Source organism: Trachymyrmex septentrionalis, unplaced genomic scaffold (genome assembly GCF_001594115.1).
Source record: "Trachymyrmex septentrionalis isolate Tsep2-gDNA-1 unplaced genomic scaffold, Tsep1.0 scaffold210, whole genome shotgun sequence".
NCBI classification, from domain to species: Eukaryota; Metazoa; Arthropoda; class Insecta; order Hymenoptera; family Formicidae; genus Trachymyrmex; species Trachymyrmex septentrionalis.
The window spans coordinates 137,654-162,553 of NW_017305289.1; the positions used below are offsets into that span (position 1 = coordinate 137,654).

Consider the following 24,900-nt stretch of genomic DNA (forward strand, 5'->3'; position numbering starts at 1 on the left):
TTTTATTTATAATAATAATAATAAAATTAATTAAATTATATCTATTAAAAGTTGCAGGCTTTTCTCCTTTTAGAGAAATTTTTATTTTTTCAATAACTAAATGTATTTAAAAATGACAGCTGATTAATTTCAACAATTTGTATGTTATTACATTGAGACATTACTTTCTCACGTTAGATTTATTTGCTTGAAAGACTAGCCCTATCGCTTTATTATTTCCAGAAAATGTGATTAAAGTCTGTCAACAGTTCCCTCTTTTCTCGTTTAAATAGTTAGGATTTGCAAGATGTGTGGAAAACTCTGCTTTTCCATTATCGTGATATGCCTGGCGGAAAGCGCAGTGTTAGGAAATCCTCTGAGCTGTCACTCCGTTAACAGGAGCTTTTATCCTTACACCGGCACTAAAACCCCGTATTCTTACGTTTATAATGATACCGGAGAAACTATGACTCTAACGAGTGAGTATTTATCACTGTACAACAAGAGAAGCGCTGCCGAATATTTGCAAGGATTTCCAACTTCATCAAAACGGACATAATCGGAATTTTCAGACTGCGAACCGACGCAGATATGGATGCTGATCAGACATGGGACGCGATATCCTGGCGAGTCTGTAATCGCGCAGATTTTGAATCTCACGTACATTCGAGATTATATAATAACAAACAACGTATTCGAAACTTGTGAGTGAGAAGATCCCAAGGTTTTTACATTCTGACTAATAATCGTTTGTTGTGTGTTCTTCGAATCAAATTGGAAGATAAAAAGATGCGCTATTAGATAAAAGAGCAATGGAATCTTAATGGAAATGGATTGATTTACATTTTGACACAGATGAAAATAAAATATAAAAACGTTGATTATTATAATATAAATAGGGGTGATAGTCCCCTTTTTAAAATTTATTTTCCCGTAGGTGCATCTCGATACGAAAAGATGGATCTAAAGAATTGGAAGCCCTACCCCGAGCTGGTCCCGGGAAAGGGAAAGTATTTGGCAATACAGGGTGAAAAAGATTTGGCGTCACTCGCCGAAAGAATCAGAGCCAAATTGCCGATGTTGTTCGACTGGAACGTGACTAAGAATTTCAAGGTAATAATTTGAGAAGTTTGATTTTTGGTTTCTTTTTTTCTTGTTATATTACGATCATAAAATACGATATAAAATATAATAGGTTAATGTAAAATTAACTAATATAATCAATAAAATTAATAAATAATATAAAAAAAAAAAAATTTAATTTAATATATAAGTAATTTGTATTTCACATTTTATTAATATTATTTATAATATAACATGTTATAGAACTGTATTATATATTATTATAAGTAATAACACAAACTACAGCAATCAAAGCCTTAAATGGTCTAGCTGGATCTTAAATGGTTCTATGATTCTGTGTGAATTTATTTCGTATGTAGTCCTTTTTGAAACGCGCGTCGAAATGATTTTTCGATCTTGAAACGCTAATTTTACTAAACTATAGTAATATCACGAGTTAAAATTGACTAACAATTTAACAATTTTTGATGTTTTTTCACATCTTTAAAACGATCTTAATTATACTGAATGACATATTAAAATCTGTAAATAATTGATTCTTATTGCAAAAAATATTACGTCAGCCGAGCGTGGAATCCAGATCTCTTGCATTCCGTGCGAGCGTCCTAAGCCTTTAGATTACCGAGGCTCGCACGGAATGCAAGAGATTCGGGTTCGACTCCCGGCCGAGGTAATATTTTTCGCAATATGAATTAATTATTTACAGATTTTAATATGTCATTCAACATAATTAAGATCGTTTCAAAGATGCAAAAAAGCATGAAAAAATTGTTAAATTGCTAATCAATTTTAACTCGTGATATTACTGCGATAGTTTAGTAGAATTAGCGTTTCAAGACCGAAAAATCATTTCAGCGCACGTTTCAAAAAGGATTACATACATAGTATATAAATTCATACAGAATCATAGAAGTATTTAAAATCCAGCTAGACCGTTTAAGGCTTTGATTATTTATATTATTAATTATAACAGGGGAGACTAGGGACAATTGTATCAATATTTAGAAATATATATATATATATACATATTTCTTTATTTGTAACATATATGTTTATTTTTTTTAATGCAACATGAAGCAACAACTATTTAGATTTATGGTATTATTTACAAAAAGATGTAATTTTAATCTATTTATGAGTAAAAGTCCGAATTAGTACATCTTGCTCCGATTTGGGGAAAAATGAAACAAAGCTAGGAAAAGTTGTAACATATTCTAAAAACAAATTATCTGTTCTAAAACAAAAATTCACTGCTTTAAAAACACAAATTTAATACTTTAAAAATAAATTATCTGTTCTACAATAAAACAAAAATTATATTATTATTGTTTTTAAAACAGTAAATTTGCTATCAAAAAGCAGTAAGTTTGTATTTCAAAACAGATAATTTATTTTTAAAGCAGTGAATTTGTGTTTGTAAAGCAGTGAATAATATCTATTAAAATAAGAAATATAATACTTACAACGCATTTGCACATGATCGTACAGTATAAAATGTGCGTGCTCACATCACAGTATTTGGCTGCGATGAGACAGATTTCCTATCTGAATAATCGTCAACTTTAACTCAGAATATTTCGGTTCACGAAGCAGAGCAATACTTTTTTCTTGTCAAATCTTTATGTTACGCGAAAACGTATCGATTCAGAGTACTTTTGTCAAAATTTGAGATGAACGGCTCTTCTTTATTGTTAATTGTAATGATGTCACAATGTACCCTACAACTGAAAAAAAATATAGTCAATTTTAATAAATATTTAGTTGAATACTGCCAACTAAATATTTATTAAATATAAAGATATATTTATTTGATACAAGAAATGTTAATTTGATTTAACAATTTTTTTTTTTACTGAACAAATATTTATTTACTATAAGTAAATGTTAGTTGACAATATTGAACTAACTATTTATTAAAATTGATTATATTTTTTCTCAGTATAGCGATACAGTACTTTAACCCGAAACCAATGTTGTCAAAATTTATATGAATATATTCGAACCCACTTAAAAATATCAAAAAAAGACATGCATATATTTAGCTTGACAAAATGTATTTTAGAATTAATAAAATAAAAATACAATAAAAAGCATTTTATTCGAAAGTTTAAAGCAAAGAAGTATAAAATCGTAAACTTACGTGGCTTGTCCGAGCACAATACATATAACTTCTTTTACATGCGGCGCATGTGCGATTGATGACATGAGGCAGATGCAAGCTTCGATATCAATTATTTTTGTTCTTCATATGATCATCTTATCTCTTATCATTTAAAAGATATACGCATTGTTACTTCCGTTGCAATTGTCCCTAGTCTCCTCTACTATTAATGAATAGATCTTTTATCAATCTGACGTTTATATTCCAGTTTAGATCAACGGCTACGCAACGCACCATCGCAAGCATGCGATCCTTCGTAGAAAGAACTTTTAACATTAGTTCCAAAAAAATATTACCAATGATAAACGACACTTCACTGCATATGGTAATGTTAATAAATCGTAAACTGTACTTTCTATGAAAATACACGGCAAGTGAAGTAACGATTCAGAGAATCGTTATTCGTATGACTGGAAGTTTCAATCAGCTTAGTAAAAGAGTAATCTTTTTAGAAACATATCAGTATGTAAAAACAATTAATGCAAATACCGGTTTAATTTATATTAGTAATATGTTATAATCAACAACATGTTATTAAAAAAACATTAATGTGTGTCGATTAAAAATCGATTTATTCCTAATAAATTCGTACTGTATTTTTCTTTTCACAATATATTGTACAATCATTCAGTAAAATCATTAAAATATAACCACCTTTCATTTATAATCCTCTATTTTAAGAGTATTGTATGAAAAAAATATTTTATTGCTTTAATGACATTATATCTTTTTATTTTTATCTTCTAGAATGAATTGATACACATACAACAAAACATCACCGTGCAGCATATTCCTCTTTTAAGAGAAGCTGCCAGTAACACATCAATCAAGTTTGAAGTAGTGCCGATCGTCAATGATACTTTATTAAAGGTAATTATCAAATCAACCCCCCCCCCCCATCTTTTGTTAAAGTTCTTTTCAGACATCACAATTTGTATATTTTTATTTATATTTAATGTTATTTGTATTATATTACGCACATTAAATTTGTTAATTTGGCTCGTAGTCCTTCTTAATACAATTTCTTTTATAACAATTTGTTTAAAAATTTTACTTGCCGTGCAATGTAACGAGAAACGTCTGAAAGATTAGAAATACGTTCTCAATAAATTGTTAAGTTTTCTTTCTCTTCTCACACATCATATCTAAAACGCATCAAGAGATGTTATAATAGGAAAATATGCCACAAATATTTACTTCTTATGTTAATTACTTAAAATAGCTGTATGCCAATTGTACATCCTGGAAAAGTAGGGGCATTAACAAGGAAGTGAAAGCGTTTATTAACGGCCCGGAAATGGCAAAAGTTTTGGCGGATGTCAGTCAACGTTTGGGTCTCCTGAACATCAGTAAAGGTGAATAATCACTCACCAGAAGATCAGTTGTTTTTAAATTATTAATTATACTGCCTGTCAAAAAATTGTAACAATTTTAGCCATTTTTTATTTATGTTTACAAACAAAATTTAGAAAAAAATTTATTGTCGAGGAAAGAACTGTCGTGAAAACCCTCAAAATCATGGTTTTCTCCCTTTTGACGTCATTTTTCTTAAAATTGTGATGTGATCGTTAAATTTGAAAAGCGGATTCGTGTTTGGCATTTCAAAAACATGAAAATTTATTCAGATAATGATCCGAACGTGTAAATTCGCAGGCTAATATTATCAAAAGTCAATCATCAGTTGCCAATTATTATCAATAGGGTAATTTCTTATTATATACAATAGTATAATAATTTCAGAGGATATATTTCTATTTTACGACGCGTGTCGCTTCGAGAGAACTTTGCTCCTGAACAAACCATCGCCTTGGTGCTATGTATTCACCGACGATGAAATGCGAGTTCTTGAATACGAGGCAGATCTCTTTTATTATTACAACGGCGGTCCGGGAGAGGAAATCAACAGCCAGTTAGGATGTTACCTCATTCGGGACATGGTCGATCATTTCACGTAAGTAAACTCCTCATACAACACAATTCTTCAAAAGATGTCCTAAGGATGTCCAGAAGACATCCTATGGATGTTGTCAGGCCATCACTCGGAGAACTGCGTCGTGTGGCTCCTTCAAAAAATTTTCGAAAGATCTTTCTTTTTGATATCTCTCTTTTTAACTAAAATCCTACAGAAAATTGGAGATGAATGGCGACGAGCCAAAGGGTGTGTTCTACTTTACGCACTCGCAGATGATGACGTTGTTCCTCACCGCGATGGGAATTGCCCAAAACCCTGTACCGCTCACAGCCACAAACTTCCGAGACATGAATTACAGAAATTGGAGGATTTCTCAGTTAGTGCCGTTTGCCGCGAATTTTGCGGCGGTCTTCCACAGGTAACATCGCCAAGATACTTTACGATACTTCACGAATTGCATTGAGAAATTCAAAGAGAATTAAGAAAAGCAATCTTGATATTAAGAATTTCAATCCTCACGCAAATCCAACAGTTCTTCTAATTTTTAGTTCTTTCTTACAAAAATACTTCCATCCGATTTTAAATTTTAGATGTGTTAAATATAGAAAAAAAAACGTGTTTCTTATTTTTGTTTATATTTTAACATATCCAAAGTTTGCTAAAATCGAAAGATACTTGGTTGTTTTTCTTGACAGAATAATTCTTTTTTTATCCATTTTACTTCATATATAGTATATTATTCATTATTATATATATATATATATATATAATATATCTATTAGATGCAACGCGAGCGATGCTACTTTTAAAGTCGCCTTCTATCTAAATGAGAATCCCTTGATCATCGAAGGCTGTAAAGACGGAGTCTGCGATTGGATGCAGCTGAAGAAGAAGTTGGGTGCTATCGCGGCCAATTGCAGCATGGAAATTTGTAAAAAAAAGTTGTAAATTAACATAACTGTCTTTCCATTATTTTTTATGCGAAATGTTGAACGCTTTAAAGCAAAATTAGAACGCAATTGAAAAGTTCTGATGTCATGAAAGGAAGAACTATACAGTTGTACAATTAGAAATTTTCGACTTTATTCAAACTTAGAGGCAATAAAAGAAGCTTCTCTCTTAAAAAAATAAGATAAATGTAATAGACACTTGTTTGTCAAAAAAGATGATGAATTAAAGATCTTTCCATTTTTCTTTAATTTTTTTTAGCAAAACATTAGACTTTAACAAATAAGAGTTTAATGTGGTCGAAACTGAATCTTATAGATACTTTTAAACAATTTCTATATAAATTACTACATATTTAGTATATAAATTCACATTTAGAAATTATTTAAAAGCATCTAAAATCCAACTTCGAATAGGCATTAAACTCTTACTTGTTGTGTATTCACATATATAATCTTAATAAATCCGTCTATATATAATACTAATAAAGTTTATTATTAGACTTTAAAGTAAAATTGAGACGCAGTCCCAATGAAAAAGTTGCGATACGAAAACACACAATTGTGATACAAATACATAAATTCCCGACTCATTCAAATCACTTGAACGAAGCAATAAAAGACACTTCTCCCTTTCGCACTGTCCTAAATTGAAACAAAGAAGGTTAAACTAAAGCATAAGCTGTAATTCGTATTGCGGTACATACAATAACCACTTGTTTGATCAATAAAGAGGAGAAAGATCTATTCCAATTAACTAGCCTTTTTTAATTAAACCTACGCCTTGTCATGTTCTTTTGCACGATCATCGCATTACATATTCCTCTCGCACGATTTTTAGAGTTCTCGTGATGTTCTTAATTACTTATTCACTTTGCGAGACTCTATCTATTCTAGCTAATAACTGGGGCAAGAGTGGCGACGCCCTAACCAGGTCCTTAACCAGGTCGCGTTAACTGATGGGTCGAAGAGATCGCGTGTTTCGAACGTGAGACCACCAGGCACCGGTCTAGGTGCCTGTTGGTTACCTAGGAGGCAACGTGGCTCGACGACCTCGCGCGGCAGTGCAACACGAACCGCCGCGGCGAACGGCGGCTTGTTGAACGCTACCTCGCGATCGCGAAGGTGCGCACGTTTACGTTGTTTACATTCGAGGCAGTCCATCCGCCCGACGTCAATTACGTCCGTGTCGCAATTCATTGCCCAGCCTTCCGTCGAGCAGGTTTCGTCAAGCCCGATCGGCCGTGTCCCCCTTGAACTTTGAGTTCCCGAGTGTCGGTCTTCTGATCCTAAGCCTCTGTCTCTTCGACGTCCCGGATATCCCTCTTGGATACTTTTCCGCGATCACAAGCATTTCTCAATCTCGTACGTAATGCGAACAACTTGAATTCTCGACTGCTTTGCTTATCATTAACGTTTTAATCGTGCTTTAATAACAGATATTAATATACTAAAAAAAATGTACTAAATTTTAATAAATATTTGTTTGAATAGTAGTTTGATTTAATTATCATCTTTTAGTAAATATCTATTTACTGTAAGCAGATTAAGTTAGTATTATTGAAAAATATACGTGTTAAGATTTAAATTTTTTTTCTCAGTTCATTAAGAAATTTAAAATATGATCAAATGGAATAACTTTGGATCAAAATCATGCCAAAATCGTTTTAAGATGTCTTACATCCTGATTTTAGACATGCGTGCTGTCTAAGCATTTTTTTTTTTTTAATTTAGGCCAAACAATCTTTAACAGACAGCTGCGGAAACAAGACAACTGAGGAAAAAATATATCCTAAATTTCAATAAATTATTTATTTGAATAGTACCAACTAAATATTTATTAAATATAAAAATATCTTTATTTGGTACAAAAAACATCAATTTGATTTAACAATCGCTTCTTTTTATTAAGTAAATATTTATTTATTGTAAGTAAATATTTAGTTGGCAGTATTCAAATAAATATTTATTTAAATTTAGGCTATTTTTTTCTCAGTGTAGTATTGGAAAATAAAAGGTGTTCCGAAAAATGGGTCAAAGAATTTAGGAGTGTATAGGGGAATATATTAACGAAGATAAACAAGACATATCCGGTTAAGGTGGGTCCGCGTGGGTCAATATTGATGAATCAATCTGATAGAAACGAAGTGAAATAATGATTATTTGATATGCTTCCATGTTTCTCACAAGTCTGTGCCGCGAAGATCTGAAGTTGTATCGAAAGAAGATAGAATATAATTTTCACGTAATAAAATATTTTCAGAGTATCAGAATTAAAAGGAAATTAGAAGAAATTAAAATATTAGAATTAGAAAAACCTTCTTGTATGAAATATCCATTCACAAATTTACTTTTGAATCTTTTAAGCTCTTCTTCTGTGTTAATCATTTCGATCTTACACTATTAAATATCAAAGAAATATTAATTTAATCTCTTGAATTAAATAACATTTTGTTATTTTTAACCTCCTGTGTCAAATGTCAATCCATTTCTGTAATTAGTTTCCAAATAAACAACGTTTACGTATTAATGTCTTCACTCAGTAAATAATAAATTAGATTTAAGCAATATGTAATACATTTTCTCGAATTAAACTGTTTAACTCCATTAACTCCATTATAATTTTTAGTTAAATTAATGTATTGAAAGAAAACAGTGGCGACTTTAAAAATAACACAAATTGAATATAATTTAACTTTATAATTTAAGTAGATATTAAACACCTTAAATACAAAATTAAATTATTAATCTTGATCTCAAATTGATGCTTTTGTTGAATTATTGATCTTGATTTTTAATCCTGAATTATTAATCTTGAACTCAAATTGATATTCTTCGTGAATTATTAATCTTAATTTTTAAGCTTGAATTATTAATCTTGATCTCGAATCGATACTTTGTTGATGATTCAATCTAATATTCCATTCATTGGAATCTTCCATGAATTTTATTAATCTTGATAAACCCTAAAGATATAAATCGTCAAGCATTCAAACGCTGGAGATAAATATTATATATAGTATAAATAGCTCGACTTTGAATGATTCAATAGATCGTCAGAGTTACCCGCCTTTTTTATTTTCTCAATATTAACTGTCAAAAATTTTAAATGAATAATAAACTTCTCACGAACCCTCAGTCCGGGGTTTCCGAAACTGACTTAACGCTCTGAGAACCTCAGTCTGAAATTTTTACAGTCCATTTACAATAGAATTCTCCGGACGGTACGATTCTTAGACGACGCTCGGTGAATTAATCCGGAAACGCTCGATTCGCAACCTCCGAGTTAACGTATGAAATTACCATATCGTGCTTCAACGCATGCGAGAGATGATTTAATTCGCACTCCGGATTAAATATCACGCGGCGAATCGTGCGTCGTTCTGTCCTCTTCCCTCGTTCGCGTGCACGTGATCGAGATTTCGCGAATTCTCGCAACTTGGTTGGCGCGAAAATACGTCGTAAGTTTGCTTCCGTCGTCGTAATTCAAGGAATTCAAGGAAAGGCCGATCACCGATATCGAACGGGATTCTACTGCAAGCGAATAAATACGCGCGAATAATTACCGCTGCTCTCCTGCACCAAGAACCGTCGAGCGTGACCAACGTCGTCGTCCTACTTTCGTGAACAATTGTCGCGAGCGCGCGCCGTCTATCGTACCGACATTTATTGCCGTGCATGATATCCCGCAATCGAGAAGGAATCTCTGCTGGAAAACACTCAGCCTAATTGAAAAAAAATAGATGCTTAACTCTCTGAAACTTTTAGAGCGAAAATCTCGCTCTGAAGAGTCAACTCTCACTCTTACGTCCGTTTTCTACCAATGGTGGTTTTAATCTCGATTATGTCTTCAGCTTTTTCTAGCTTCAATGCCCGTTCCTGTCAATGTAAAGTAACTTTAATCTCGGTTCGTCTTAACTCTTGGTCCTTTTTTAATTCTTAGAACTGGGAAAAGATGAAGAGTTAATTAAACCGAAATTAAATTTTAACTACAATACATTGGAGGTAGAAACGGACGTAAGAATTAGAAAAAGATGAACAGTAAATTGGACTGAGATTAAAGTTAATCTTACATTGGAAATGAGTCTTAAAGATTGAAAATTGAATCACTATTTTTTAAGACTGGCTCAATTTTCATTCCTTAGAGTGAGATTTCACTCTAAAGAAGTTAGAAAGAATCGCATGAAGAAACTTCGAAGAGAATGCAGAAAGTCAAGATAGAATTTGAGAGAATTCATAAATGATTTTAAAAGAATTCTGAACAAATAAAGAAATTCTCGTTACATCTCTTAGTTTTAAGAATTTTTCGAATTTTAAATTCATGAAGAGAATTCTAACAAAATATTCTTTATCCGATTTCTTCGGATTAAATAAGAAATCTCACAATATTTCAGAACTCACGGGTATATAAAGAATTATAGAAAAATGTAGGCTTTCTCAGAGCATTTTTGAAAAGTTCCAATTCATATAAAAGAATCGGAGAAATTTTCTAAAAGGTTATAAAATTATATAAAAATTTTGAAAAATTTGATTTATATAAAAATTAAAAAAAAATTATCTGAAAAAAAATGTTCCTCAGAGCAGAGTAACAATAGAATAACAACAATTGTCTAGAGTCTAAAGAGATATTCAAGGATTCAGAAACTATAACAAGTACGTCTAAAAGACAACCAAGGAGAACTTTGCAATCTCTCTTTCGCAGAATATATCGCAAATAAAATCAGTCGATGAAAAAAAAATCGTGAATCATTGGCTAACGCGTATAAATTTAATGTACGAATTCTCTTATATCCTCTCGTTTCATAGAATGCGACGCTTCGATTATTTTGTTACGATTCTTGTTTCGCAGGCGAAGGATGACCGTCCGTAATTTGCTGTTTATTCATAAAATGACAATAATAATAACCGTAGCTGGCCATTCTTTCCTGTCATTGCAGCAAATGTCCTCTCACGCGTGAGCACACGTCAGCTGTATTTGCGTTGCACATTTCTGCCGTCATCCGTGCATAGTGGCTGCATTTTCTTCGATATTAATATTCATATTTCCTTATCCAGGCTGCACGTCTTTTTAAAGCACAATGTCGTCGTAATATTTTAACATAAAGCTATTTATTTATTTAGGACGCGCTTTTCACGATTTAAAGTCATTGAATTTGCCATTAAAAGATCTGGTTTCCCATATTTATTACTCAATTCTTTCTTTTCTTTTCTCTGTTAGTCTTTCTCGAATATCCTAAATTTTCTTTTTTTTCTTTTTATTAATTATTCTGATCTCTTTTTCGTTTTACAGTAATTTTTTCATCTTTTCCTTTCTTTTATTTTTCTTTTTCTTTTGCGTGATAATTAATTATAATTCATTCTATTCTATTCTATTATATAAATTACACTAAAAAAAAGTGTGTGGATTTAATACTATGGGTTTTCTTCACAACATGATGGTGTTGATGATATTTGTAGAATGTCGACATCATCATGTGGTATTGATATAAAAATTAAGGATTTTTTTTAATTCTAACACCTTTTTTTCCTGATAGAACACAGTCATAATTAAGTCGTAATGATATTATAGGACGTCATTTTAAAAATAAACTTAGGTATATGTAGAAGTAATAAAAATAAGGTCATGATGATGTTAGGTTATAATATCTCTCTCCCCCCCCTCTCTCTCTCTCTCTCTCTCTCTCTCTCTCTCTCTCTCTGATTATTATTACTTTTGTGTTCTACTTGAGATGCTGGTGTTAATATTAACACCAATACGGTGAGAATTACGTATATAGACACTGCATAATGTTAAATTAACATCCATATTTTTAAAACTTATCTACTCTCTAAAACTTTTAAGGTAAATCTCATTTTGAAGGGTAAAATCTCTTCAGTTTCACCAATGTAAGATTAACTTCAATCTCGGTTTAATTTACTGTCCATCTTTTTCTAATTCTTAAGTAAATTAAACCAAGATTAAAATTAATCTTACATTGATAGAACCGGACCTAGAGATTGAAAATTGAACCACTCGTTTTCAAGACTGGCTAGCAATTTTCACTCTTTAGCGTGAGATTCCAAAGAATTAGAAAGTAACTATTTAACCATTATAATCGATATTCACTTATATAATAACAAGCTTAATTATATGTCCTTTATAAGTAACATCTTTGTAATAAATTGCAAATAATTTTCCTGATACACGCCGCGAGCGGTTTATACCATCATCGAAGCAACGCTCGAGGCAACGTAATGGATTTCGCATTGAAACGAGATTGCAGCCGACGTTAGAGGCGGCGACGGTACTTGCACAGTACTCGCGAACGACGAAGAAATTAAGTATAAGTAGGCCAAGTATGTGGCATGGCGACCGTATAAGAAGCAAAAGAAGTCTCTCCATTAATCGCGCCGTTGCCAATTACGTTATCGTCAACTATTACGTCCAGGCTATTTCTGGACCGAGTGATGGCGTTTCGTCGTTCACAAGATCCCGAAGACGATTGTAATGTTACACCGAGGATGCTCATTCTCTTGTCCGGACTCTGAAAACCGGTTTCTCTCACGACTATTGTGTAATGCGCACGACGTAATTTTACTATCACGTTTCTCTTTCACGGCGGCCTTGGCCTTCGCATTCAGCTCCCACGTATATAATATAATAATCACCCTCTCGCGGAAGTTGAAGCCTCAGAGTCCACGAAAGCCCTTTGAATCCCATACAGCACAAGAGGTCGGTTATTTTATCTTGAAACGAGATGAAAGTTACAAAAGTGAGCAAATGTTCTATATTGCAAAAGTGATACAAAAAATTAAAACTACTAGTTTTGGGAAAAATGTTTCAAATAAAAGTTGTATGCCCATTTGGGCTCAATAAAGCCCGGAACTCAAAATTTTAGTAGCTCGTCTGTTGGTCCTCTTCAAACCCTACAACTTTTCCTTTCGCGCTTTTCGATATTATGTTCGGAATCGAGATATCAAACCCGCCTAGGTGTAAAACATAAAAGTTAAGTAATAATATCATAAAAACATCGTCATAACTTTATCACTTAAGTACATGATATGATATGATCCAGTAAACATCATCTGCCAATAACAGAATATATCAATATTATGTTTCTATATAATTCGACAATCGTAAAATGTAGTTTGCAAATGTTAACACAGAATGACGATCACCGCACGCAAAATATATACGCAGATAAAAACCAACTGCAGATAATGAAAAAACAAATTAAAAAGCAAATTTTCATTCTGCATCTGCGTTTGCGAATTACGTTTTGCGTATGTATGAAATTATAAAGAGGCACTTTTATAATTTCATGCTCAACAATGTAACTATTACGTAACATATGTATTATATTCTATTTATACTGTTGAGTGTGAAATTATAATACCAACGCTGTGATACTGTTTAATTGATGTTTACTGGAAATCGACAAATGAAGTTCATATGGAATCATTATGACTCAGTGTTCTATCTAGGATGTAGAACAAAAGGTCATGATGACATCCAAACGACCCCGAAAGTGATTATTAACATCTTCAGGCCTAATTTTATTGGAACTGCAAGTTAAAAAAAATTCTTTTAATTCAATTCTTGCACATTTTAATAAGTTATTCATAATAAACAATTAATTTTTTCAAAATTTTGACTATTTTTCCAACATATACATTATTATGTGCATCAGATCTCAGATGAGGTTGATAGAATAAAATAATATCTCTGGTGAAAATTTTTCTCAGAATTTTTCAGAATTTCTATATCATTTTGTAACTTTATCACATTTTTTTACACAAATTGGAACACTTCTCAGAAAATCTACATCTTTTCTCAGAATTTTCCATATATATTAATTATGAAATATCGTAACAGATTTCTAAGATTTTTTGTAAATATAATTTCTGATGAAATGTTATAAAATTCTAAAAAATTAAAAAATATTTTTTTTTAATTATAGAATGAGAAATCTCAGAACATTTCAGAATTCACATGTATGAAAAATTCTGAGAGAAGATGTAAACTTTCCGAATATTTCTGAGTATTTTTGAAAAATGTTTCAATTTGTATAAAAGTTATAAGAAAAATTTTCACCGGAGATGTCTTCAAATTTGATGTATATTACAATGCACGAGAGTCTCAAAGGGTTAAAAGAGTTACTTTTTTTTCAATTAATTTTCACGTCATTTTGATGTAAATCTGTACCGTTCTGCTTTGGATAGCTTCTCGCGTGGAGCGCCACGTTCAACGATTTAAAAGATCGAACAGATAAAAGAGATAAGAAGAAATCAAGTTTGAAATGCTGCGGTGACTCTCGCGAGTCCGCGTTTCACCCGTTATCATCTTCTCGCTAATTTATCGCGTTAATACTTCGCCACGGCAGTTCTCGGCGCGAATGAGCGCGAATACGCGCGCGAACACACTTCCGGTTATGTAATCGCCAGAGCGACTACATCGTTACGCTAGCTCTCCTCGAGTTGGTAATAAGTTACATTCCGCGATGTCGTCAGCCGGCGGCGAAATGTAGGTTTACGACGGTCCGAGGGACGCGAAAGGAAAATAGTTTTTCCACGAACAGGTCCCTCGACGTTCCGCGTCAGGATCAGCGAGAAATTCACCATCGAAAATTTATTTCATGTGAAATTTTCAAAGAAATCCTGGAGAGATTGAGGCATTATCTAAATATATCGCAGAACTTGCAGTATTATCTATAAATAAACTGCAAAACTTGTGATATATTTATTGCTTAAAGCTTGCGTTGATATTGTGGGAACATAGATAAATTCAGTACATGTGTTAAATTCTAAATGATGACGTTTAAAATCTGTTCCTAAACATTATTAATGTACGTATCCTAATTTATACTCTGCAAAAAAATTCTAGTAAAAAAGCTTATTTTTTTAGCTGAATTTCTTTCAGTTAATCTTTCTTCTTTTTTTTACATTTTGGAGGAGAAGGAGAAGAAGAAGAAGGAGAGAGAGAGAGAGAGAGAGAGAGAGAGAGAGAGGGAGATGAAAGGAATGTAAGGAGTTCAGCCAAAAAAAAAGACCCTTATATGTATAGGATATCTTATAATATAATATTTTTAAGAATTGTATATATTTTAAATTTAGAAAGATTTCTAAAAAATACTTTTTAAATTTCTTCAAAATCTATAAATTTTTTTTATATTACAGAATTTAATCTTGTAATTTTTATTAATTTGAGAGAAAAGTATTTGGTATTTGTAACTATAATTACATGATAAAATCACAATTTTAGAACCTCCATTTTTTAAATTATTACTGTAATATTGTTAGTAATAGTGTAATCTTATAGTATATATTTATAATTTTACAAACAATAAAAATCAATGTTCTATTGCAAATTATAATAATTTTAAACATTAATATAATTATCTATAAAAGATCGAAATATGTATCCATACAGCACCAAATGTTACTAGAATGTCGTCAAAATATTTCGTGTCTTTAGAATATTTAATTTGAAATATTTCTGCAAACATCTAGAGACATTGCATATAGAACATTTCATTTAAAATATTCTAGAGACATTCTATTAGAAATATTACATTTGTAATGTTCTGTTAATGTTCTAGAGATATTTTGTTTTAAATGTTTCTGAATGTTTCATATGAAAAAGTCTAGCGACATTTTATTTGAAATATTTAAGAATATTGCGAATAAAATATTTTAGAGACATTCCATTTGAAATATTACATTATTTTATTTGAAATATTACATTATTTTATTTGAAATATTATATTATTTTAAAATATTCTTGAAAGATCTCGCTTCCAATCTTTCTGAACGTTTCGTATAAAATAATCTAGCGATATTTTACTTGAAGTATTTAAGAATATTGCGAATAAAATATTTTAGAGACATTTCGTTTCCAATCTTTCTGAATGTTTTACATGAAGGAATTTATTCTTGCAAAGTGATGCGTCGGGTTTTATTATTATTATAATTATATATCGGCTGTGCATTTGGAGAAACTGTATATATCAGCGCTAATTTGTATCATTCTATCTTCATCATTCATTATAGACGTATAAACAATGATAGATGATATAATTAAATAGCGTTCATAGCACGTTCCATCAAACGCTGCCATCGACGTAAACAATTACTGTCTACGTCTTCAGAATATTATTGTACTAGATACAGACATAGACAAGACATTCTGCTACCATTGCCAGAATGTTTCTGAGATCATTACCAGAATATTTCAGATTTCAAATGTAATATTCTGGCCACATTCTGGTGACATTCAGAAGTGCAGAAGTGCATTTCTGGATGTTCGCAGAAATATTTCAAATGAAATATTTTATATAAAATTCTATTTGAAATATTCTGGCGACATTCTGGTGACTTTCCGTGTTGTGTATTATAGAACATTCCAGAAATTACTGAATGTCTTTAGAATATTGTCAGATACGGACACAAGACATTCTGCTACCATTGCTAGAATGTTTCTGAGATTGTCACTAGAATATTTCAGATTTCAAATATAATGTTCTAACCGCAATCTGGTGATATTCAGTGCTGTGTGGGTATATGAATGGAAAATAAAAAATTTTATATGTAATAGGCAGTAAATTAAAAAGCAATTGCAATTACAGAGTGGCATACAAAATGTCATGCCATTTAATTACCTCGTTAAAAATTACTCGTGAAATATCATTTTTTAACTATAAGTAAATTTTGTACTTCGTGGAAATCCTGTTAGATGTGGCATCATTAGTTGAAATTAGGTGAAGATAAAGGCACACGCAACAGTTTGTGAAATGTAGAATGGCATATAAAAAGAAACCATTTGCTTTCCATATAATATATTTATTTTTAATAAAATTCGTACAAAGCTTCATCTCCGCTCAATTCCAACCAATGATGCCATATCTAATAGAATTTCCACGAAATACAGGATTTGCTCACATAGAGTTAAAAAACTGTACAAGTGTAATTTTAATGAGATAATTAGATAGCATGACATTTCATGCATCATCTTGTATGATAAATATGATCATTTTCTTAATATTCGCTTACTATTTACGTGGTAATAATGACTAAATGTGTGTAGAAAAAAAAATAAAGAAAAAATGAAGAAGAAAAATAAAGAAACAATCACTTTCACAATACAGTTGCGTGAATATCATAGTTATAATGATCGTAATATAGTTGAAGCAACAATAACTTGCATAACTAAAACAACTATAAATATATAGTTAACACTGAACATGACTACAATTACAGTTAAATTATGCATGGTAATTGCAACCATTTTTTTCTCACATAATCAGTGTAAAATATTTAAAAAATCGCATATGTATGTATGTATACAAATTTTAGAAAAGATATAGCCATTATAGACTTTCTCAATATTTTCAAAAAGTATTGCAACTTTTTCAAAGTGTTTCACCAGAATATCTTTTGTTATATAATTTATTTATGTATATTAGAGTAAAAATGCTTGTATATTTTCAAAATAAATTAATAAAGTTGTGGCTTATTTCGAGCTTATAATTAGATTGACTTTAAATTAATACAATTAATATAACAGTGTAAATACTATATAATAATCGAGAGAGAGAAATATAATTAATAAAATAATAAAAAAATATATATAAAATTACAAACGTTTCGGCTTACAAAGCCTTCTTCAGTGTATAAAGCAAAATTATTAAATTAACGTATCAATTAGATAGCGCATATAATGAAATATTTATAAACCATTAATGTCAATTCATATAAGATTCGAATGTCAAAATGTATTAAGACAGATTACATAAAATAAGAAAAATGAAATACTTCGGTCAAAAGTAGATTAACATGATGTCCTTCAATTACAACTACAGACAAGAATTAAAGAACATCGCAATAATATAAAATTAGACCAGTCCAAACACTTAGTAATCACGAAACATATCACTGAAACAAATCATAATTTTAATTGACAAAAAGTTAGTATACTTGATTTTGAAAAGAATTATCGCAAAAGAAATATTTCTGAAATGATTCATATTAAAGAACAAAAAAAACGGTTAAATTTAATGAAAGATATTGAGTTATTGGACATCTCTTATTTTAACATATTGGACAACATACGTGAACATAAATTATCATAGTTTTAAACAGACTTGTTTTTATATTCGATTTTATTGACTTACTTTTATTTGATCTACACATCACATCAGTCAATTTTCAAACGAGTAACAGACAATTCTTAATTTTAATGTATTTGATCAGATCTCTGATTAAGATCTTTAATTACAGTATTTTATATAAATTAACGTAAGTTAGAATTTGAATCTGTATTTCTCATTCACACACTAATTGTATTATTTTAATACTTCTTTTCGTTCTACAGAATATCATAAAATATTCGTAACAATTAAACTCTCAAATCGAATGATTCAAGTCTACAATAAAATGGATATTATTTACATTGTTATGTGAATTGTATTAATTTAAAGTCAGTTTAATTATAAGCTCGAAATAAGCTACGACTATGTTAATTTATGTATATTTTATTGCTGATTTTTATACAATTAATAACTCGCTTTACGTCAAACACTTTATATCATTTACCATAAAAATATATCCTTACGTAATCCTGTCATTCAATATTTCATAATGCCTCTTACATTTAACATAAATCGAAGCTTTAAAAGAAATCTCGCACTTCCGGTTTAGACAATAGGTGGTCTTCTACATTTTTTTGATTTCCACATCGGACGTGGCTAATTCTATTTATTCGTTGGCAGAGTTATCATCCTTATTATTATTCTTATCGCAGAAGCAGCGACTTTCACTGCATAATGTCCGCATTGTTGGTATTGTTGGTCGCATCGTTTCTGGCTTCACCGAGCGTCCATGTGCTCGCACGCGATGTCGATTTCTGCTTTGCGGACGAAGATAATCCGTACCTGTACATGGCCACGAAGACCGCTTATCACTTCGTTCACGGTGGCAAGACCCGGTTCCAGACACTACCCAGTAAGTATCGAAAGTCGGATTGACTTGGACCTCTCAACAATGGCTGCATTCAGCAGAAAAAGTAGCTTTGCAACTGTTGTAAAATTCTTTAATATGATTGGTCTTGCCTTTAGCTTCTCATTAGATCCAAATATATAGATCAATCATATTCAAGAATTTTACAACAATTGCAAAGCTGCTTTCTCTGCTGAAAGCAACCATTGATCAACATCAAAACGATCAGTACTTGCTTGTTTAAGAAGTTCACATTGAGAGAAAAAATTGTAATATTTGCAACTATAAAAGTTTGCCTTTCAGCGAAAAAGAGTAGATAAAAAAGAAAGTCAGTAAAACTGATATCAGTATACTTTTAGACCTGTGAATATTTCTTCATTTCAAATAAAGAAATATTTTTTTATTATATTTTTAGTATTAATCAGAACAATCATCAATTAATTAAAAGGATTTATTTTTACATTTTGGCTTGAAATTTTTAACGAACAAAATACGATTTTGTTTTCATTAAACAAAATTGATATTAGAAGTTTGGTAGAAGATAAGGTTGTAATTGTTATTAAACACCTCTGTTCGACAGATTGTCGACCGGTGCAAATCTGGATGCTCGCGACACACGGTACCCGTTGCCCGACTATCCAGGAGATCGACAAAATCGTCTCTTTAACTGAACTCAAAGAGCAGATACTCCAGAATCATGAAGAGCGCAAAGGTAACCTTTCCTTCTTTCTTCTGCATTTTTTACACTTTTTTTCTTAATTTTTTGTCTCTATTTTTTATATCGTCCTATATGGATTTTAATTTTTTTTTTCGTATTCTGTTGTACATAAATTTATTAAATCTATATTAAATATAGACACCAACAATTTTTAGATCAATTTATTTCTATCAAGTTCAACAATATTTTCCTCGTTTCGTGATTGTGCAATATTTAAATTAATAAAAAGTGTAAGAATTAAACATACGTGTTCATCTCGATTAGATTCCTATTATATTTTTTTATAAATATATTAAATTTATAGATATATAATATTACATTAACGTTTAGTTGGGACTAATCAAATAAATATTTATTAAAGTTTAATATACCTATATATCTTCTTCTCACAACTCAAAGTGAATAAAATTTGACATTGTGAATTTAATAATGTACGATTTTCTTCGTTCAATTTTTAAAACGTTTCGTTTGTCGTGCAGAGGGTCACATGTGCAATCGAGATTTGGATAACTTACGAAGATGGAGGCCGGATGAATATTTGTCGCCGCAGCGGGCGGAAGTCCTAACACCGCAAGGAGTGGAGGACATGAAGCTACTGGCGAGAAGGTTGCAGAGCAATTTCCCAGAACTGTTACAACCCAACTTTCACAACATTACAGCCGCTAATTACAAAGTATCTCTTCACAATTATTTACGTCAATTGCTGTATAAATGCGTCAATATATATTGGTTTTAATCCGATTATCTATACATCTTCGCTCACACAGATCTCAGAATAAAACTTTTTTTTAACTTTTAAAACTTTTTAAGCAAAGCTTTTCTAATTTCATACATTGTTTTGATTTTTCGAAAGTGTTTCACATTCCGTGACGTATTTTAAATAAATAAAGTTAATCACATTTAATCAATAGAATTTTTAGATCAATTTAAAATTTGTATCAAATTCAACAATATTTTCCTCGTTTCGTGATTTTGTAATATTCAAATTAATAAAATTTGAAAAGTGTGAGAATTAAAAATACGTCATCATCTCAAATATTATTAGATTCATATATATTTTTATAGATATACTATTATATTAACGTTTGACACTATTCAAATAAATATTTATTAAAATCTAATATAAAATTTAATATAGCTTTTTCTCATAACTTAAAGTGAGTAAAATTTGACATTATGAATTTAACAGTGTACATCTCTATAAAACGTCTCGTTTGTCGTGTAGAGGGTTACATGTGCAATCGAGATTTGGATAACCTATGAAGATGGAGGCCGGACGAATATTTTATCTTAAATTCTAACACGAATTGGTCGTCTAAAGTTGGCATTAAACAGATTCTATTAAGCAAAACGTTTCTGATTCTTCAAATATACTTGGCATTCAGTGATATATTTTATTAATTAATAAAATTAATTAATTGAATTAAGAGAATATTTAATCTTATTCTAATTCTATCTATTTCTAATGCGAATTATAGATCATCTAAAGAACGTTAATTAAATAGATTTCAATTAAATAGATTAAGCGAATGTCATTAAGTCCCATTAAGCAAAGCTTTTCTAATTTTTTGAACGTGTCCACGTTACGTGGCGTATTTAATAATAAATAGAATTTTCTCTGAAATTCCAACGCAAATTACAGATCGTCTAAAGTGGGTGTTAATTAACTAGATTCCATTAAGCAAATGTCAATAAGTATCGAGCAAATCATGAAGCAGCCGAGGCAATATAGGACACGATTGATTTTCAGTTTCGTGCCACCGATGCTCGCAATAGCATGACATCTTTTATGGAAGGGCTGTTCGGAAGCACAACTGCCGTATTGCCGGAAGAGAGTTCCTTGAACGATACCTTTCTTACTGTATGTTTTAATTATATACGCTATAAGAGAATCAAGCTTTACAAATAATGATAAAGCTTAACGATAATAAAATTTTTAAATTGTTATCATTAGATGCATATACTTTAATTTAAAAATAATTAATCTTATTTGTGATATAATTATATAGAATATCAGTGCATATTTTCGTGTAATATTTTTAATATTATACAAAAAATGTGCACTAATATTCTAATATGTCACAAATCAAATTATTTGATATTGTTCTGTGAAGTACTTGCATAACTCCTATATTAAGCATAGAAATGGCAAATGGAAATTTAATCTTAATCTGACCTAATTAATCTCGCAGGCATACAAAACGTGTGGCGTATGGAAAAATGAGGAGAATGAGGGATCGTTCGAAAATATAGAACGCACCAGATTTGACGCTGGACCGGAGTTCCAGAATCTTCTGAGAAACGTCAGCAGACGAATCGGTTTTCTGTACAATATTTCCGCTGGTACGTACAATCGTTAATTGTTTATTGTTAATTTACGTTCAATAAACACACTAATGTTATACAAGATTAAATTGTTGAAGAAAGAGCAAATTAAATTTGACTCGTCTCTGCTAACATAGATTAATCTCGATTTAATTTATCTTTTTCTTAGTTTATCTTTAGTTCTAAGAATTAGAAAAAGATGAAGAGTAAATTGAACCGTGATTAAAGTCAATCTACATTGACAGAAATGTTGGGTTGGAACAAAAGTTTGTAGGGCTATGAACTTCAAAATTCAAACAGCTGTAACTTTTGAAAAATGAACAAAATTTAAATTAAAAAAAAGAAAGTTTAAAGCTTAAAAAATCTCCGTTTTCGAAAGGTCTCTAATATTTCTAGATAGGATCGATGCTATGTACGACGCGTGTCGATACCAAAAGGCCTGGTCCGTCACCGAACTTTCACCTTGGTGCGCCGTCTTCAGCAAAGAGGAACTCCGCATTTTGGAGTACAGAGAGGATCTCGACTACTATTACAAAGCGGGCTATGGGCGGGATATTAATACTCGTTTGGGTTGTCCTCTGTTGCATGACATGATGCGACACTTCTGGTATTGCAACACAACGAATCTCGCTTCCTACACTCAGCTAATTATAAGAATTCTATTTAAAACTGCCTCCATCAAATTTCTTATTTCAAGTTACCAGACGTTTCGTCTATAATCACATCTTTTTTAAATATCTTAACCCTAATACATATTCATTCTGAAATTTCCTCGTATTCGCAAATCTACGATATATTTAATAAATGTACTTTTGTTTGAAGTTAACGTAATTGAACGATTTTTTTTCCATTTTGGAAGTCAAAATCCGAGGAATAAAATTATATATTTAAAATCGTGCAAATGTCTACTTCTTAAGAAATATACCAAATCAATTTCGACGTCATGAAAGTCAAAATGATGATTTTTATCATTTTGATACAAAATTTGACTGTTTATTGACATTAAGAATCAAAATTAAGTCATTTTGATTTTTTCTTGACTTTTGTGTGAATTAAACTCGCAAATTCTGAGTACAGAGTAAAAAGAAAAGTCGCTAAAAGATAGCGCTTAAAATTTAGATATTAGACTACACTTTGTAATCTAACAAGAAAAAAAAATATGGAAGAATTCAGAGGTATTATTTTTTTTCATCAGGAATGTAGCACGTGACGAGATGTCGGGCGAACCCGCGGGTATCTTCTATTTCAGTGATATCATCAGTCTGCAAAATCTTTTAACCATAATGGGCATAAATGAAGACCAGGCACGATTGACCGCCTACAATTACAAAGAGATGGCTAGACGTCAATGGCGCACGTCAATCATATCATCCTTCGCTGCGAATTTCATTGCAGTATTTTACAAGTGAGTATGCACGTCCCTTATTCCGCATTTATTAACTTTTATTTCGATTATTTATTCGAAAATTATTTGTTTCAATTCAATCCATTTTGTGATCGATTTTATAATAAATAATTAATTGTTTGGTATAAATTAGAATATCTAATTCACAAATTTTGAAATGTTTTTGTTTATATATATAATATATATATATATATATATACCATATATCAATTTTTTACTCCATTATCTTTATTACAATTTTACTTATAAATTGTGTTCGTCTTTTTATTACTATTTAAAATTTTTCAAGTTGTGTCAAAAACTACTATCAAATTAAATATAAAATTGTTAATTAAATTTGATTTAACTCGTATTAACTTTTATATAAAAAGAAATCAATTAAATGATCTTTGATCAAAATCAGTCAATTGGTATAAAACTCAGTTATACGTAACATTTTAAATAAAATATCAACAAATTCTAATCTTTATAAAAAATATATTACAGGTGTCACGACATTAATAACCGTAATAAAGTGATATTTTATCTCGGAGAGAAACCAGTACGGTACGATGGCTGTCAGGTGGGCCTTTGCGATTGGGAGTTACTGAAGAGCAAGTTCGGTGAGCTGGCGTCAAATTGCAAGCTGGATATCTGCTGGAAGGCGAACGCAGCATCCTCCAGCTTTCCTAATTCTATAGCCATCTTATTAGTGTGCTTTATTGTTCTAGTCCGTCTTGGTTACCGACAATTGTAAATACCTAAGCTTAGTTTTACTTCTTAGCGTTACGTCGTAAAATACTGAGTACGAATGAGATCTTCAGTAGCCTTAAATTGATATATTTATAGGAGACTCATGTTTTCCATGTTAAAGCGGCGTCTACAATGAGATTTTAGGATTTAAAACTTAAGCCTTAAGGTGTAATAAATTGACCAATCATAGCCAATTATTCTCCTCACATTCGACTGTGATTGATTAATTTCTTACGGTTTAGAGTTTAAAGCTTCAAGTTTTACGCCTTAAAATTTAATTGCAGACGTCGTTTGAAGTAAAAGAAACGCGCAGAAAATTAAAGCGTTAAATTGTAGCGATTGTACCGCTTTTAGAGCTGTGTTAATTTTGTGACTTCAAGCATATATTACACGCATTATATATATGCGAATAGTATATAATATTGTAGTAATAATGTTCAACCTGTCTTTATATATAATTTATGCCTATATTATTTTATTACATATTTTACGCCTAAGAATTATAATAGAATTGTTATATGTATATTTCTTCCAATTTACAATAATGTCCTAATGTATTTTAAAATATATATTTATTATATTTATGTTTTATTTATATACGCCCATTACTATTATTCTAATTATAACACAATCATAACTAAAAATATAATCACTCGCAAATCAAGA

At 30.8% G+C, this 24,900-nt stretch overlaps 2 protein-coding genes across 3 annotated transcripts in view; both read left to right on the plus strand.

The window, feature by feature from the left end:
- The window catches only part of LOC108748115 (multiple inositol polyphosphate phosphatase 1-like), a 6,797-nt gene extending 612 nt beyond the window's left edge, over positions 1-6,185 (plus strand). The window contains exons 2-10 of one of the 2 annotated variants that reach the window (XM_018486126.1): positions 277-458; positions 552-683; positions 917-1,092; positions 3,432-3,548; positions 3,971-4,093; positions 4,446-4,578; positions 4,964-5,174; positions 5,350-5,553; positions 5,918-6,185. In XM_018486126.1, the coding sequence (XP_018341628.1) occupies positions 287-458; positions 552-683; positions 917-1,092; positions 3,432-3,548; positions 3,971-4,093; positions 4,446-4,578; positions 4,964-5,174; positions 5,350-5,553; positions 5,918-6,083 (1,434 nt within the window). In that variant the 5' untranslated portion in view covers positions 277-286 and the 3' untranslated portion in view covers positions 6,084-6,185. Of the gene's footprint in view, positions 1-272; positions 459-551; positions 684-916; positions 1,093-3,431; positions 3,549-3,970; positions 4,094-4,445; positions 4,579-4,963; positions 5,175-5,349; positions 5,554-5,917 lie in introns of both variants that reach the window. The other variant, XM_018486125.1, reaches the window with a different exon arrangement.
- A 966-nt stretch (positions 6,186-7,151) lies between these two features.
- Positions 7,152-24,667, plus strand: LOC108748110 (multiple inositol polyphosphate phosphatase 1-like). Its single transcript, XM_018486117.1, has 9 exons — positions 7,152-7,447; positions 18,861-19,060; positions 19,635-19,766; positions 20,252-20,445; positions 21,523-21,633; positions 21,965-22,115; positions 22,494-22,704; positions 23,293-23,502; positions 23,989-24,667. The coding sequence occupies exons 2-9, from the start codon at positions 18,883-18,885 to the stop codon at positions 24,236-24,238; spliced, it is 1,437 nt and encodes a 478-aa protein (XP_018341619.1). The 5' UTR covers positions 7,152-7,447; positions 18,861-18,882; the 3' UTR covers positions 24,239-24,667.
- Positions 24,668-24,900: the final 233 nt, after the last annotated feature.